At 41.2% G+C, this 15,452-nt stretch overlaps 1 protein-coding gene across 1 annotated transcript in view; it reads right to left on the bottom strand.

Moving 5' to 3' along the window:
- Positions 1–7,823: 7,823 nt before the first annotated feature.
- Positions 7,824–15,452, bottom strand: part of LOC126458555 (protein big brother) — a 248,981-nt gene continuing 241,352 nt past the window's right edge. The window contains exon 7 of the mRNA XM_050095677.1: positions 7,824–7,989. Within this exon, the coding sequence (XP_049951634.1) occupies positions 7,948–7,989 (42 nt within the window). The 3' untranslated portion in view covers positions 7,824–7,947. The remainder of the gene's footprint in view (positions 7,990–15,452) is intronic.

Consider the following 15,452-nt stretch of genomic DNA (forward strand, 5'->3'; position numbering starts at 1 on the left):
TTTCACAAATGTTTATTACTCCATTTCCATGCTTACACCATCCATTTCAAAGTACTCACCCCCTACATTATTACACTTTTTATAGCGTCTCTGTGCCAGTCCTCGATCACATGGTGCAGGCAATTCTTTTTCAAGTCTTTGAAAATCGCCTCAGTTTTCTAGAACACTGCTTCTGAGTTCTCAAATCGATAACCCCGAACCTTTGCTTTTAGTGATGGGAATCAAAAAATCACAGGGTGCAAGATTGGGGCTATAAGGCGGATGCGATACGTAGGTAACATTGAATTGAGCCAGAAACTGCATGACTTGATCTGTGACTTGAGGCCATGCATTGTCATGATGGAATCGCCACTCACTTCGAGAAAGTTCTGGTCGTTTCCTTGCAATGCGCTTGCTCATTTCAGTCAGTACTGACGTATAGTATGCTGGTGTAACAGTAGTGTTAGGGGGAACTGCATGCTGGCAAATCATTCCATGACATTCAAACAATGTGATCACCATCACTTTTGCTGTAGAGGGAACAACTTTCACCATTTTTGATTATGGAGGATCTGGCAATTTTCACACTGTGCCGGCTCGTTTCCCTTCAGGATCATAATGCCGCAGCCATGACTCATAATCGAGTCCAGAAACGCATCCCTCCATCAGCAAAGAGAGGCGATACCTTAAGGCTTGTCTGCGTTCGCACAGCCTTTTGTTCGGGAGTCATTCGACGTGGACACGAAAATGGATCATACGGAGATGACCATGCGCAATCGTAAAGACACTGACATATAAAATATTTCTCAGCACTTCACTGAGATTACGTAATGTTATCCGCCCATCCTCGATGACAATCACAGCAGCTATGTTGATGATGACTACAGTCACAGCAGAAGCAGAAACGCCAGGTCAACTTTCCTTAAAACGGACGCGTTTGCCGTCTTTGAAGTCCTTGAATCACCTAAACTTTGTCGTACGAAGTAGTGCATCTTCACCGTATGCTTGCTACAGCTTTTCGTTTCAGTGACTGTGTGGTTTAAACGGACACAGAATTTTATCGCGCCGTATTGCTCCTCTCGCGTCATCGCCATTCTTTGGTATGAGAAATGCAAAGAGCGTCTACAAACTAGAGGATTGCTACCAACCAACCGATACGAGAGTGCTGCCGCCTATGCATATTATACGTAAAAAACCGCTCTTTTCAAATAATCATGTTACAGGTAGGAAATTACCACAGAAGCTACTGGAAAAAATTAGTCTATGTCGATCAGCCCTCGTACGTTTCCGACATGTGGTAGTTTAATGGCGTATATTCTTCGTTATCTCCGTCGTAATATCTGCCACTTTGGGCACTGAATTTCTAAGACAGGGGTTCCCAACAAAATTTTTTCGAGGACCCCTTCACCGAGCATGATTGGTACCTTGTCATATCGCAGTATGAAGTACCTAAAAAAGCCAAATTATGAGTCTTTTTATACGTTTTCTATTTTTGGTACTCATAAAAACATTGACATACTCATCATTGAAAAAATATTGAGCTTAAAACTTTTTCAATTTAGCCATCATTGTTATTGTTAAATTTCTCATTATTGCTCAAAATTTTTGTCTTCAAATCTGGGTGTTTAGTATAACAAACTCCTTAAAAAAGTAAAAATTGAGTATGAACTGAAAATGACAGGAAAAAATAAAAACTAAGTGTATTGGACTTTCAAGTCTACTACACTTGAGATTGCATTGAGTAGACATGTGTGAAAAATAAGAAAACACTAATTTCATAAAATGGATTATTTATTTGAAAAAATACAATTACAACAGAGTACTCCATCAGTATACAGTTAATTTTAATTTTCAGTTCTTAATGAGATGAGTTCAATCTGACCTTTAAGTCCATTATTTCTGAAATATTAGGTACCAAACTTGAAACTTTCACGGTCTGTGAAAGCACTGGCAATAAATTAACAATGGCCGATTGTCGTCTGAAATGCGAGTTTCTGTGTAAAGTGACTGTCAGTTGTCAGCTGCAAAGAAGCAGCGCGCGCAATCTAACGGCAAGCAGCAGAACTATTTGCCTCTATCTAATTCTAGTTTCGTGCTAGGGTCAGTTGGCTTTAGGAAGACGCTAGACGCAGAAGTTAGCGTTCGCTAAAGCTCTGCTCATGCATGAAGGGGCCAAAACAAAAAAATCTGTTATCATACGAAATACATTTAATATATTTTTTATTCTAATAGCATATTGCGGACCCCTCTGGCATAGCTCGCGGACCCCTGGGGGTCCGCGGACCACCTGTTGGGAATCACTGTTCTAAGACATTGGGGAATCATTGTAACAACGATACAGTTCTCTGACTCCACTGACTTTAGCGTCTTTGACAAAGGGCAGATTGCTTCTCGGAAGTGGTGAAAGTGATGGGCTGTTCGTGTGCTACTGTCGTTATCATCTATGGAAAGTGGATGACGGGCGGTGAAACCACGAGTAGGTGACAAGACTCTAGACGTTCACAACTCAACAAAAGAATGCGGTGGTCGGAGACTCGAGGAGAGGTGGCGATCTGTGACAGATACGACAACAAAATAGAATACTAGGTCAGGCACAAACGATTAGGAGCAAACCATTCAGTGCACATTGGTGAACATGGGGCTCGCCAGCAGACAACCCCTACGCGTTCTCATGTTGACCGAGCGATATCGTAGTAGCGATTGCAGTAGCCACGGGATGATTTACGTCGAACAGTGAACCAATGGAACTGTGTTGCCTAGTCGGATAAATTACGTTTTTTGTTGCAGCAGGTCAATGATCGTGTCCGGATACGCCGTCATGGAGGCGAAGGGCTGGGACGATATTATGCTATGTGGTCAGTGACTTTGGTCACGTCAGCATATAACCTCACTGGCACACCCAGCAAGTAAACCTCATCACACTTAAGATTAAAGTACGTGTAACTGTAATGCACTTATTGATGACAGAATGCTGCAGAAAAGCACCATGCTGTGGTTGTAGCAACATTATATCTTCTGCAGAAATGAAAAATATGTTCTTTTATTATGGATGTCACACAGTTCTGTATTAGGTGAGGTGTTGTTCTCTTCGTATGTCAGAAATGATTCGTCCGTTATGTCCTCCTAGAATAAAATTTTTAGACCCACGATTTCCCGTAACAGTAAAGCATCGAAAACGGGAAGAAAATATGTTATTTCTCTAATAATTGGGCTTCGAATCCAGATGGGTGCAGAATCTTGGACTGAAACGGAATACAAAGAACCCCAGTCAGTTTCAATGTCTCATTCAAAGCTGATCAGGTTTCATTTTCGTGAGCGTCTACCTCCCATCCGTCAAAAAATCTGTTAAATCTCCTGATGTAATCATCATTGAACACTACCTCAACTGGACAGAAAGCATTATTGCAGTATGCAGGAAACTATATACCGTTTGTACGCATTTATTCCAAAAACTTATTCCCATCAGCTTTGAATCACTGGCAAGTTTGACCATTTGCTTTGTCGAATATTCACTATTGTGATGTGGTTCAATTCAGTGCCAGCACTAGAAATTTTCAAATGTATCTGCTACATTTGCCTGTATGATAGTTAAGCTGATTGCAACTGGTCAAGCAGAATGCTCATCACATATGTATGTACTTCACCATATCCCAATGTAGAGTTCCCTTAGCATCTCACTTCCTAATAAAAATGCCTCTCATCTCACCATAAGCGCTACAGAAGTCCGGATGAGTTTAGTAGTTTGGCTGTACTTGTCCGACATAAGAAAACTCTGGACTCATTTTACATTGTTGTTAACTGTTCCAAAAAATAACGAGTTGTCTAGAACCGTACGACATCGAGAAAGAAACAAAAGCACATCTTGCTGTCATCACTGTTAACTTTTTCATATTAGCGGTAAAAGGTCAACCTCAGCGTCCAAATACGAAGAAAGGCGTTTGTTTTCTATTATCTTCCTATGTTTTCCCGATTTATTTTTTTTCTGTCAGAGAACTTCACCATATTCTGTCTTACATCATCGTTGTGTTTTTATACCCCCTCGCCTCACTTATTGCCTGTCCCCGTCATGACCTGCACACATACAATTGTTACCACATTATTAATATTGTCTCTTGGTAATTATCCAGATATGTGAAATAAAAGTATAATAAATCAACAAAGCGCCTATCTTTGCATCAGGTCGATCAAAAGACCGAGATTAGTAACCTGCACGAATCGTTAAATCGTCTGATTAATGTACACGTTCCATTGTCAAATAAAACAGTTGCACACGTAAGACTACGTCTCAAAGCACAACATGTACTGACAACGTGTAATCGTTTTTGTTACCCTATTAGAATAGTGTTGGGTTTTTCTTAGGCCTAAAAACGTTGAATGATTACTCTTCTTGAATGGATTAGACTTTTCTTTATTCTTCTGCGCTTCTTAATACAGTCGTGTAGTCTCCGTCTCCTGGTAGTGGAGTCACATTTCATCACAAAAAATGTTTGTTGTTGTTGGGAGAATTGATGCGGTAAGTGACTTTGAAACATCCCCTTAGGAAAATTTATGAATTACTGTACTGATAAACCTCTTACGTTATTTGATTTTCAAACAGCTGAGCAGAACTGAACGTACTCAGACATTTCGCTCTTTACTTATTCTGATCATCACTAAACTGACACACCGTATTTTTAGCGCAACCCAATCTGACTTTCAATAATCCCTACAAAAGAATGGCCCTGACTAACAATAACCTATACCCTTCATGAATCCCTTACCTCACAAAAATCTTCGTTACTCGAACTACTGCAATACAGCGAGTGATAATACTGCCAGCTAAATAAAAGATTCTAACTACTGAAGGCACTAACTACTGATAGGCATAGTTAGCAAATGAAAGATTTTGATAGAGAACAAACAATGAATTTACCTTAATAGTGTTCAGAAGTCATAATATATATATCAGTTCATGACATCCACTCTTACAAATTCCTTTTTTCTGATGGACATACGTCCAGATCGTACGCTCTCAAAATTCTGCCATCTCACCCCACATCCACCACTGCTGGCGGCTCACCTCCAACTGCGCAACGCTACGCGCTGTTCACATCCAACTGCCCAACACTACAATAGCGAATATTCCAACAAAGCAAACCAGCCACAGACTGCACACAGCAGTCAGTGATTTGATTTTCATACAGAGCGCTACGTGGCGTTACCAACATAAAAACCTAAACCTTCTCGCGCTTTTCTGTGAACTTTGCAGAAATTTCTACCATGAAGTTCTAATGAAATTTACATTATTACTACATTTATTCCCGTATCCATCTAAAAAGCGTGTCTAGTGTGAGTGTCATTTGGTTTCCCTGAACCATCACTTAACAGTTTGTTTTTTGTGACGTCTTTGGATTTCGGTTGTTGGTGCTCTTTCAGACTAAAACATGGCGGCAATTCTTTGTTCTTCTTTCTAGAAACGAAATGGTGAGTTCGTGTTCTTTGAAGAGCTACATCGCTTAGATATTTGACCAGCGATAAGCAAGTCACTTGGTTTCGACAAGCTCATTAATAAAACGATTAAGTTAGCAGAAATACCATTAGACCAATACTGAGTATTGCTGTTGAACCACAGCCCTGTGTTACTCGAATTGTAAGGCAGAGTTTCATAAAAATTTCACGCACATTTCCATTATTTTATAACCTTATCTTTTATCCGTTCTTTTATATCCTTTGCGTTTGTAGTAGGCCACATACACTTGTTTGAAACTCATTCAGTTTCTTCAAGCAGAATACAGTGCTTATGACAGTTTCAGTCGCTTTGTTCTATATTAGCTATCCTCAAACTGCCATTCACACGTAGAAAAATTTCTGAAAGTATTTTACATTATTCTATTATAACTCGGTTACTCACTACAGGGATTGGTGTAATTTTGGTACCAATGTAAGATCTGTTGAAGAATCGTTTCTTGAAATGTTGCTACATACACATAGGAATGTCATATTAAGGGATGCCATACTTTTGTTAGTAAGTACTGCATCTTTTTACAGCATGTCTGACATTTCCGAAATGGAAATACAGATTTTCATCTGCCTTAGTCTCGTTCACTTAAATACTGCGCTACGAATTTTAAGATACGCCTCTCATCACCACAGATCTTATTGACATATTGTAAGCATGAACCCGTTGAACTGAATAGATGTTTCTCCTGTACGAGTTAGTTTTCTAAGAGCCATCAGGTCACTTTTGTCTGATGTTTTTAGCGGATATTACGGATTTAGTTTTTGCAATATGTGGATGAAGTCAGTTCAAACAGACAATGCTCATTCGATGTTACACACAACACAACGGAGAACACCATTCTATTCTGCATTAAAAACAAGATGCCGAGAATCGGTGCTCAGTTGTTAGAGTGGATATACGTTATCCTCACGCGACATTCGGTTCAAAAATATTTATTGACGGACCCAGGAAAACACGAAGAATGATCGATGCTTCCTGCAACGACTGATTAAGACTGCTCAGCGAGGACGCTTTGAGGGCAGCTTCGCCGTTGCGCTCCTTACCCGATCGCTTTTCCTGTCAACCTCAGCGAAGTGAACACCCCATCAGACTATTTTATGGCACATGAGGCAACATTTAAACCAAACTATTGTTTGTTATAGTAACCAACCTGCGTTTTGGACGTGAAATGAAATGCACTATGGCCAGTCGTTATTTAGACTGACTATGTCTAAATAATACGAAAATGAAATTAGAAATATTTTACGAAATACCAGAGATAATGTCCCGGATTATTCTTAGACGAGGCATACTCAAATCCACAAGTAAAGTGTAATAAAACTATAGTACTGATATCTTAAAATGGATTAAATATTTATTCTTATCGTACTGTTTCGTAAACCAATCCATGTATTTGCGCTATTAAGAAAATTGACTACGTGAGTACTTGCAACGGGACGTTAAACACTAACTACCTACCTACCTACCTGAGTACTTGCAAAAGCGTGACAAGTGTTACTGATAAAAACCTGTGGTTCACCTAAAACACTTAAGATGAACGCCAATATGGTGTTTCAAAAATGGCGCTGTCTGTTTCCTCCCTGTACTTGTCCAGCTGAGATAATAAACCATCTCCGCCGCGCGGGGTAGCCCCACGGTCTCAGGCGCCTTGCCACGGCTCGCGCGCAGCCCCCCCCCCTCCCCCGTCGGAGGCTCGAGTCCTCCCTCGGACATGTGTGTGTGTGTGTGTGTGTGTGTGTGTGTGTGTGTGTTGCCCTTAGCGTAAGTTAGTTTAAGATAGATGAAGTAGTGTGTAAGCGTAGGGACCGATGACCACAGCAGTTTGGTCCCATAAGAACTTACCACAAATTAAGGAAAAAAAAAAAACGATTGATTTCGATGCGATATTGACGGGACGTTCAACCTTCTTTTCTTCCTTCCTGTGTTGTAAGTAGCATTGAGCAAGGGCGCCCATACCCCGAGGCAAGGAAGGGGGTGGTCCTCCTCCCTCCTCTTAACTGTCAGGGAAACGAAAAGCTTTATTTAATTTTTTTTACAAAAAAATGATTTAAAAGTCGGTATGACACAAGTTTTTAACGGAGTCGTAACTGGAACCTTTATATGGGTATTTCAAAGTTGTCATTAGTCTTCATAAATATTGAAAATACTCCATACTCTGAGGTCCAGCCCCTGCCCTGTCACTGCAAACTATCGTGTGGGCGATAATGGCGTTGAGTAATGTAACTGTAACTGAATTATTGACAGGCTACTTTTTAATGTTCTTTCGCTACATTCACGTACCACACGGCAAAGTAGAATTTCATAAAATACGGGATACGTTCAAGGAGAATGAAACAAAGTAATATGACAATAATGAAACATTTATTTGGTTTATTTGTACACTTAACAAGATTAATTATAGATTACGGTATACACAGTGTAGTACGAGATGAAAGTGAAGGAGCGCAGTTACTTTAGGGAAATGTCGTCTAGTTGTGGTGACCATGGCTTAAGTCGCTCTTCTTCCGTGCCTGTAAACAAACAGGAAACCAAAAACGACGTATCAGGAATAGGCGTCACAGAATGCGCACAAAAGTTTCTGAATCAACACAGACGCTAACAGCTCAAAAGTGGCGAGGGCAGAAGCGAGGGGGTGGGCTCTTGTGCCCTGTCGCTTTCAGATGGAAATGCCGCCGGCGTATTGGGTTACCCGTGTCGGTTTCAGGGAGCTGTCAAAAGCAAGGGCGCTAGTCGTCCGATACCATCTCGAGTCCCACGAACTTTAGCCCATTGCCCCGTAATTACCCCCCGCTACGCTGTCAGCGAACCCTGCGGGCTCACACCGGCTGTCACGTGATACACCTGCGGTCCTTGACCCACAGTCGCAAAAACCAGCGACCTTCTTCTTCCGGGAAAAATTTCATTCAAAAAGGCAGCCGCCTCCGGTTAAAATGTCTTTCAAGGCCAGTCCAGAGACTCTCTTCTGCCATATTTACTGTGGAAAAATCTCGTGGTAAACTGAAATTCTCATTCACATATCTGGGAAACAAGGATTCCAAACTCCACTCAAATTAAAATTATGTTGGAATATTCGTTCATATAGCATTACTTCAAGAGAGAGCTTACAGTTTTCATTAATGCTGCAATTGTTGAAAAAGTAATATTACCTTTGTTACACGTGATTTCCAATTCATGAAGCGTTCTCTCTGGCAATAAGACAAGAAATTGAAAAGAAGTAAAGATTTCACAAAACTCTTGTTTGTAGTTTAAAGTTGATCAATACCCAGTCTCCAACGAAAACTTGTTACATATGGTTCGATTGCTATGTGACAACCTCAGTTATAAACTGACCGTATGTTGCTGTCGCAAAGCATTGTTAGTGTCGTATGGGCAACGTATAAAAATCTGCTAGTTGCTTACTGAAATTGTTAGTGTTATTACTGAAAGTTAAACGGAACGGTAGCCTTTCCAGTCATTAGTAACGTCTTCCCTATGGTTTTCCTTAACTGACTGGTTACCACAGAGAAGTCCAGCGACCCTCTCCTCTGCCGTTGCCACACTTTTAAACTTAGTACATAACTATCAGATTTTTCTGTCTTTCAGCTATCATGCAAGATGCATTTTCATGCACTAGTAATAAATAAAAGTTTTATTTTAAACGAAAACACAAGCAACAAACGATAACGATTAACAAGGTGCACCTGAATGCAAATATGACTAGGTTTATTAATATTCAAAACATGTCAGGTTCCCATGCGTGTGACAGCGTTGAAATATCGCGGCGTTTCGACGAGTGCATACTCATCATCCGCTGCCACTCAGCTCTGAACCCAAGAGCTTTTCATCATCTAGTAACATCTCAGAACTCTTCTCTTTCTAGAAGGAAGGGTTTGGTCATTCACAGTATTTATGTAAGATTCCACTGTTCCGGAGTATTTTTCACTTTCAGGAATATGTTTCACGACAATATGTAGATAAATATTCGCGAGACCTAGACAGAAATGATAGCAAGACATTCTTGACCGCTAAATTTTGATGTAGGACCAGATAGCAAATTCTATGTCCTTCTCTTCTCGTTCTAATAAAACGAACCAAAATTTCAGTACGTCGGTGAAACCAACTATGATTCGTACAACTCATGAATTTATCGTATCATAGAGAGATGTCTCGAGGTCGGAGCCATCATTGCCTTTCAGTAATTCCTCCGACATCTTCCTGTTAGTACAAGCACTTTATCTGATGATGACGAGTCTTGATCTATGCAATGTTTTTGCAGTAAATCAAAGTTAACTTGGAGAAACGCTCTTGGTGCGTTGGGCTAAGATATCAGAATATAACTAGCGAATATCATGTTTTGATTTAAGTGGTCAAATTGAAATTTAGTGCTACCTTCGTTTCTATCAAAGTTTTGTTTCCGCACAGGAGTCATGTGGGATCGCGCAAATAGTCAAATTCCTGATTAATTATAGGTTACTTCTTTCAGGTAAGAAATACACTAGATCAGAAAGAGAATTACACCTAATGACATCCAAATAACCCACATAACGTTTCCACGTTTGTCATAAAAAAAATTTGGAATTTGGTTATATATTGTTGTTAAATCCCTAATAAATTTGAAAAAGGAGACTTTTCGAAATTTTCGTTTTCAGTGCACATAACAAATCAGTTAAGAATTGTTTTTAATAAAAAAACATTCATTCAGGATTCATTAAGAATAATTATTACCGATAAAAAATTACTTCTTAATAACAAGCTTCTGCACAAATCCTGTGGCCAAAAACGTTTCACCTCGTGATTTGTAAGAAGTGTCGTATTTATGGCCATTCGGTTTGAAAAACGTCTGTTTATGTCCCACCCGATCCGTTCTCGAGACCCACAACCATTCAACTTCTACATCTACATCCATACTCCGCAAGCCACCTGACGGTGTGTGGCGGAGAGTACCTTCAGTACCTCTATCGGTTCTCTCTTCTATTCCAGTCTCGTATTGTTCATGGAAAGAAGGATTGTCGGTATGCCTCAGTGTGGACTCTAATCTCTCTGATTTTATCCTCATGGTCTCTTCGTGAGATATACGTAGGAGGGAGCAATATACTGCTTGACTCTTCGGCGAAGGTATGTTCTCGAAACTTTAACAAAAGCCCGTACCGAGCTACTGAGCGTCTCTCCTGCAGTCTTCCATTGGAGTTTATCTATCATCTCCGTAACGCTTTCGCGATTACTAAATGATCCTGCAACGAAGCGCGCTGCTCTCAGATGGATCTTCTCTATCTCTTCTATCATCCCTATCTGGTACGGATCCCACATTGCTGAGCAGTATTCAAGCAGTGGGCGAACAAGCGTACTGTAACCTACTTCCTTTGTTTTCAGATTGCATTTCCTTAGGATTCTTCCAATGAATCTCAGTCTGGCATCTGCTTTACCGACGATCAACTTTATATCATCATTCCATTTTAAATCACTCCTAATGCGTACTCCCAGATAATTTATGGAATTAACTGCTTGCAGTTGCTGACCTGCTATTTTGTAGCTAAATGATAAGGGATGTATCTTTCTATGTATTCGCAGCACATTACACTTGTCTACATTGAGATTCAATTGCCATTCCCTGCACCATGCGTCAATTCGCTGCAGATCCTCCTGCATTTCAGTACAATTTTCCACTGTTCGTGGAAAGAAGGATTGTCGTTATGCTTCTGTGTGGGCTCTAATCTCTCTGATTTTATCCTCATGGTCTCTTCGCGAGATATACATCACAGCATCATCTGCAAAAAGCCTCAGTGAACTTCCTATGTCATCCACAAGGTCATTTATGTATATTCTGGAAATATGAAGTTGGGAGCTAATGGATGTAGCCAAAATACCGATTTGGTAATTGTTGAAGAGAGTCTGAATGCTCGCCAGTATATGGCGAGGATGGTGAACCCTGATCTCTCGGGTTTTCTCTGCGCGATTGATTAATAGTAAGCTTCTGGGTGTTCTGCCGAGTTGTTGTTTCTATTTTATGCACAACATTTCGAGATCTACACAGCAGCCCTCTTCAGGCGCTGCGAGTTCTGCTGTTAGGTGTACTCGCTGGTAGACTCCAACTAGACTATGAACTATTGATGGTCGAATGTTAAAGACGATCTTAGTCTACGAAAGCCGTGTGTGTACCGCACTCTGTGCGAATGTGGCTTTCCTTACGCCGAACAGACCTTCGTAAAAGTCGAGGAGAGATGCAAGGAACCTCGCCCACATACCCGACTAAAATAACCAAGCAATTTAACTGTCGCCTCGAATATAATCACGATACGAAATACGATAAGATCAGTATCGTGGTGGAAACGCCAAGTTTCTGGGACAGCATAACTAAGGAGTGTATTGAAATAAAGAGGTGACGAACTCAAATAAATAGGGATGGCTGTTTCAGTTTAAATAAAGCCATTTGATTTATTCATATTTCGTCGACCATCACAGGCGTCAGAGTTAGAAAACGCTGCGGTTCACGGAATATCAGTGCGAATTCTGAAAAACAAAAGAGCATCAGCGGGAGTAGTTGGCGTCGGGAACCGAACTCGACTATAAACAGCGGCGGGAGACCAACAATAGTTCACAGTTTGGTTGGAATCCTGGCAGTGAATACGCGTATCAGTAAAACTCGCAGCGCCTGAAGAAGACAGCTGTATCTTTCATCGAAATATTATGCATAAAATGGAAAAAACAACTCGGCAGAATATCCAGAGGCACGCTCCGTGGGAAACCCTGTTGTCAAATCCTTGACGACCAGGGTACTGAATGCTTACACTGGCCGGATAAAGCAAGACCCACACTGTAGTTCATTCCAGAAACGCCTGCGGAGTTAACGCTTTCTTGACTGGACTGCTTTGTCCCCTGGTTTGGCAACCGTACAGCACGTCAATGATGTGATGCAAAGACGCAAACTTTCATACCAGAGTACAGCCATAAAGCGGAAAAGTATATGCTTCAAGCATGACATCTCGAGGCTGTCTGTTAACGACGACACAACGAAAACAAAAGAGAATTCGTGCCCACAGGGGTCAGTTTTCATACTGATTATGGATCACTTTCAAATGAAATGAAACTGTATTCATTTAATACCCTTTACATGGTGAACGACGTCACAAATTTTGAAAATATCAGGCTTTTGTATCTCATTATGATGTGACAATTTCCGTTTCTGACAGTGTATACATCGTGTTTCAGTTAAAGTGCACGCCTCTGTAACATACAAAATAATAGGTGCCAGGAATATTTATTGAGATAGGTCCACATAAGAAACTTTACAATTTCTGCGGGTTTTGAACATAGTTTATTGACTTATTTTCCAGTTGCATCAACGAGATAAAGTTTTTTAATAGGACTTTAGTTTTTTTTATCATGTTGCTGATTTGGTTAAACCATCTGCGTACAAATCAGTTTAAATCATAGTTCTAATATGGTTATTTTCTGAACTAGAGATCTTCAAAGTGTTAGAGGTGGATGCAACATACTGTATAAGGTACTTGGTTGTGTGCAGATAAATGTTCAAGTGGCGAAATGTTGATTTAAGTGAGATGTTCAAATGTGTGCCCACGTTCGTGAATGCACAACACAGCACGCATTCTAAAAGACCTGCGGACGAGGTGTAACATCGCTGGTGTCAGAGAGCAACGTGTTTCCTCGATGCGCCGTTTGACTCATTCCGGGTTGTGGGTTCATTGGCATAAACACTATTCTTTAGATGTCCCCACAAGAAGAAACCAGCTGGTGTTAAATCGGGCGAGCATTCGGACCAATCCTTAGGGAACCTGTTGTTCATTTCTTGCAAATCACGCGGTTCCTACGAAGTAGAGGGCCCATTGGTTTCATCCCCAAGGAATCCAAATCACGTGTTAATGTACCAGCTAAGTTGACGATCGATAGGACGTACCCACGTAGGATTTCCTGTGGCCAAGTAATAACTGTCGACGTACAACGTAGTGGCCGATGACCTTCTCTCGAGACAAGCGGCGTTTGCTTAGAGTTATCAGTGTTAACAGGCAAGCGACACTGCGTGAAATAATCCCAGGAAGCAGTGCCGGACGTACGACGAACGTATTGGTTAGGACAGTGCGGCGTTGTTCGGCGCGAGTGCCTTTGCTAACAGCAAGATATTGCCTGCACAGCCCCCCCTGACCTCGTGATTATATCGATTGGACCACAGACGAATGGAAAACCTTGACCTGGTCATATGAGTCCCGATTTCAGTTGGTAAGAGCTGTTGGTAGGGTGGTCATAATGCCGCGGCGCCAAGTTGTCAACAAGGCACCGTGCAAGCTGGTGATGTCTCCATAATGTCGTCGGCTATGTTTCCATCAAATGTGCTGCTGCTCCGGTGCAACCGAACATTTATTGGACATAATGGAAAGACCAGTTCGTGCACAAGGTTCTACACTGGCAACATTGTCGCAATTATGGACGGCCATAGAGGGAAATGGCTGAATATTTCTGCAGGGAACTTCCAGCGACTTGTTGAGTCCATGTCACGCTATGCAAAAGCAGATCCGACATGATATTAAGAGGTATCCCATGACTGAAGTTAAAATCTTCTGGGTTGTTCGGTCGCGTCATATTTCTTCAAACACTGGACGTTTCGATCCCTCTGCTGGGATCCTCTCCAAGATCTGGGGTGTCAACTGTAGATTGAGCACTGTGACAGTCCAGTGTCACCTTCTCTTATAAAGGAGAGTTTTCCCACGCTTGTGCTGGAGATGTGGGATTAATGGGTAAAATGCCTAGGGCTACCATTGGTGGAGCGCCGTCATTGGACAGTAACAGGAGTTAACCTGCGCTTATGCCGAAGAAGGGGGTCATTGGCTAAAACTCCTGTGGCCCCCATTGGTTAGAAAGAAATTTTTCCCGCTTTTATTCTGGGGAAGAAAGTCCTGTACACTTACATATCCATGACCTTTTTCACCTCAGTGTAATGTTTCTTATGTGGACCTGTCACAATAAATGTCCATGTAATCTGTTATTTTGTAAGTTACAGAAACATACACTTGATTTGAAACGCCCTGTACACTCCTGACCACAGTCCCACTGAATACAGGACGCACTTCTCGCAGGGTCAAATTGTAGCCTATCCCCGATGTTATTCTATCTGTATATTGAGCAAGCAGCAAAGGAAACAAAAGAAAAATTCGGAGTAGGTATTAAAATTCATGGAGAAGAAATAAAAACATTGAGGTTCGCCGATGACATTGTAATTCTGTCAGATACAGCAAAGGACTTGGAAGAGCAGTTGAACTGAATGGACAGTGTCTTGAAAGCAGGATATAAGATTAACATCAACAAAAGCAAAACAAGGATAATGGAATGTAGTCGAATTAAGTCGGGGGATGCTGAGGGAATTAGATTGGGAAATGAGAAACTTAAAGTAGTAAAGGAGTTTTGCTATTTGGGGAGCAAAATAACTGATGATGGTCGAAGTAGAGAGGATATAAAATGTAGACTGGCAATGGCAAGGAAAGCGTTTCTGAAGAAGAGAAATTTGTTAACATCGAGTATAAATTTAAGTGTCAGGAAGTCGTTCGTGAAAGTATTTGTATGGAGTGTAGCCATGTATGGAAGTGAAACATGGACGATAACTAGTTTGGACAAGAAGAGAATAGAAGCTTTCGAAATGTGGTGCTACAGAAGAACGCTGAAGATAAGGTGGGTAGATCACGTAACTAATGAGGAGGTATTGAATAGAATTGGGGAGAAGAGGAGTTTGTGGCACAACTTGACAAGAAGAAGGGACCGGTTGGTAGGACATGTTCTGAGGCATCAAGGGACCACAAATTTAGCATTGGGGGGCAGCGTGGAGGGTAAAAATCGTAGAGGGAGACCAAGAGATGAATGCACTAGGCAGATTCTGAAGGATGTAGGTTGCAGTAAGTACTGGGAGATGAAGAAGCTTGCACAGGATAGGGTAGCATGGAGAGCTGCATCAAACCAGTCTCAGGACCGAAGACTACAACAACAACAACAT

The sequence above is a fragment of the Schistocerca serialis genome, chromosome 2 (assembly GCF_023864345.2).
Source record: "Schistocerca serialis cubense isolate TAMUIC-IGC-003099 chromosome 2, iqSchSeri2.2, whole genome shotgun sequence".
Lineage (NCBI taxonomy): Eukaryota > Metazoa > Arthropoda > Insecta > Orthoptera > Acrididae > Schistocerca > Schistocerca serialis.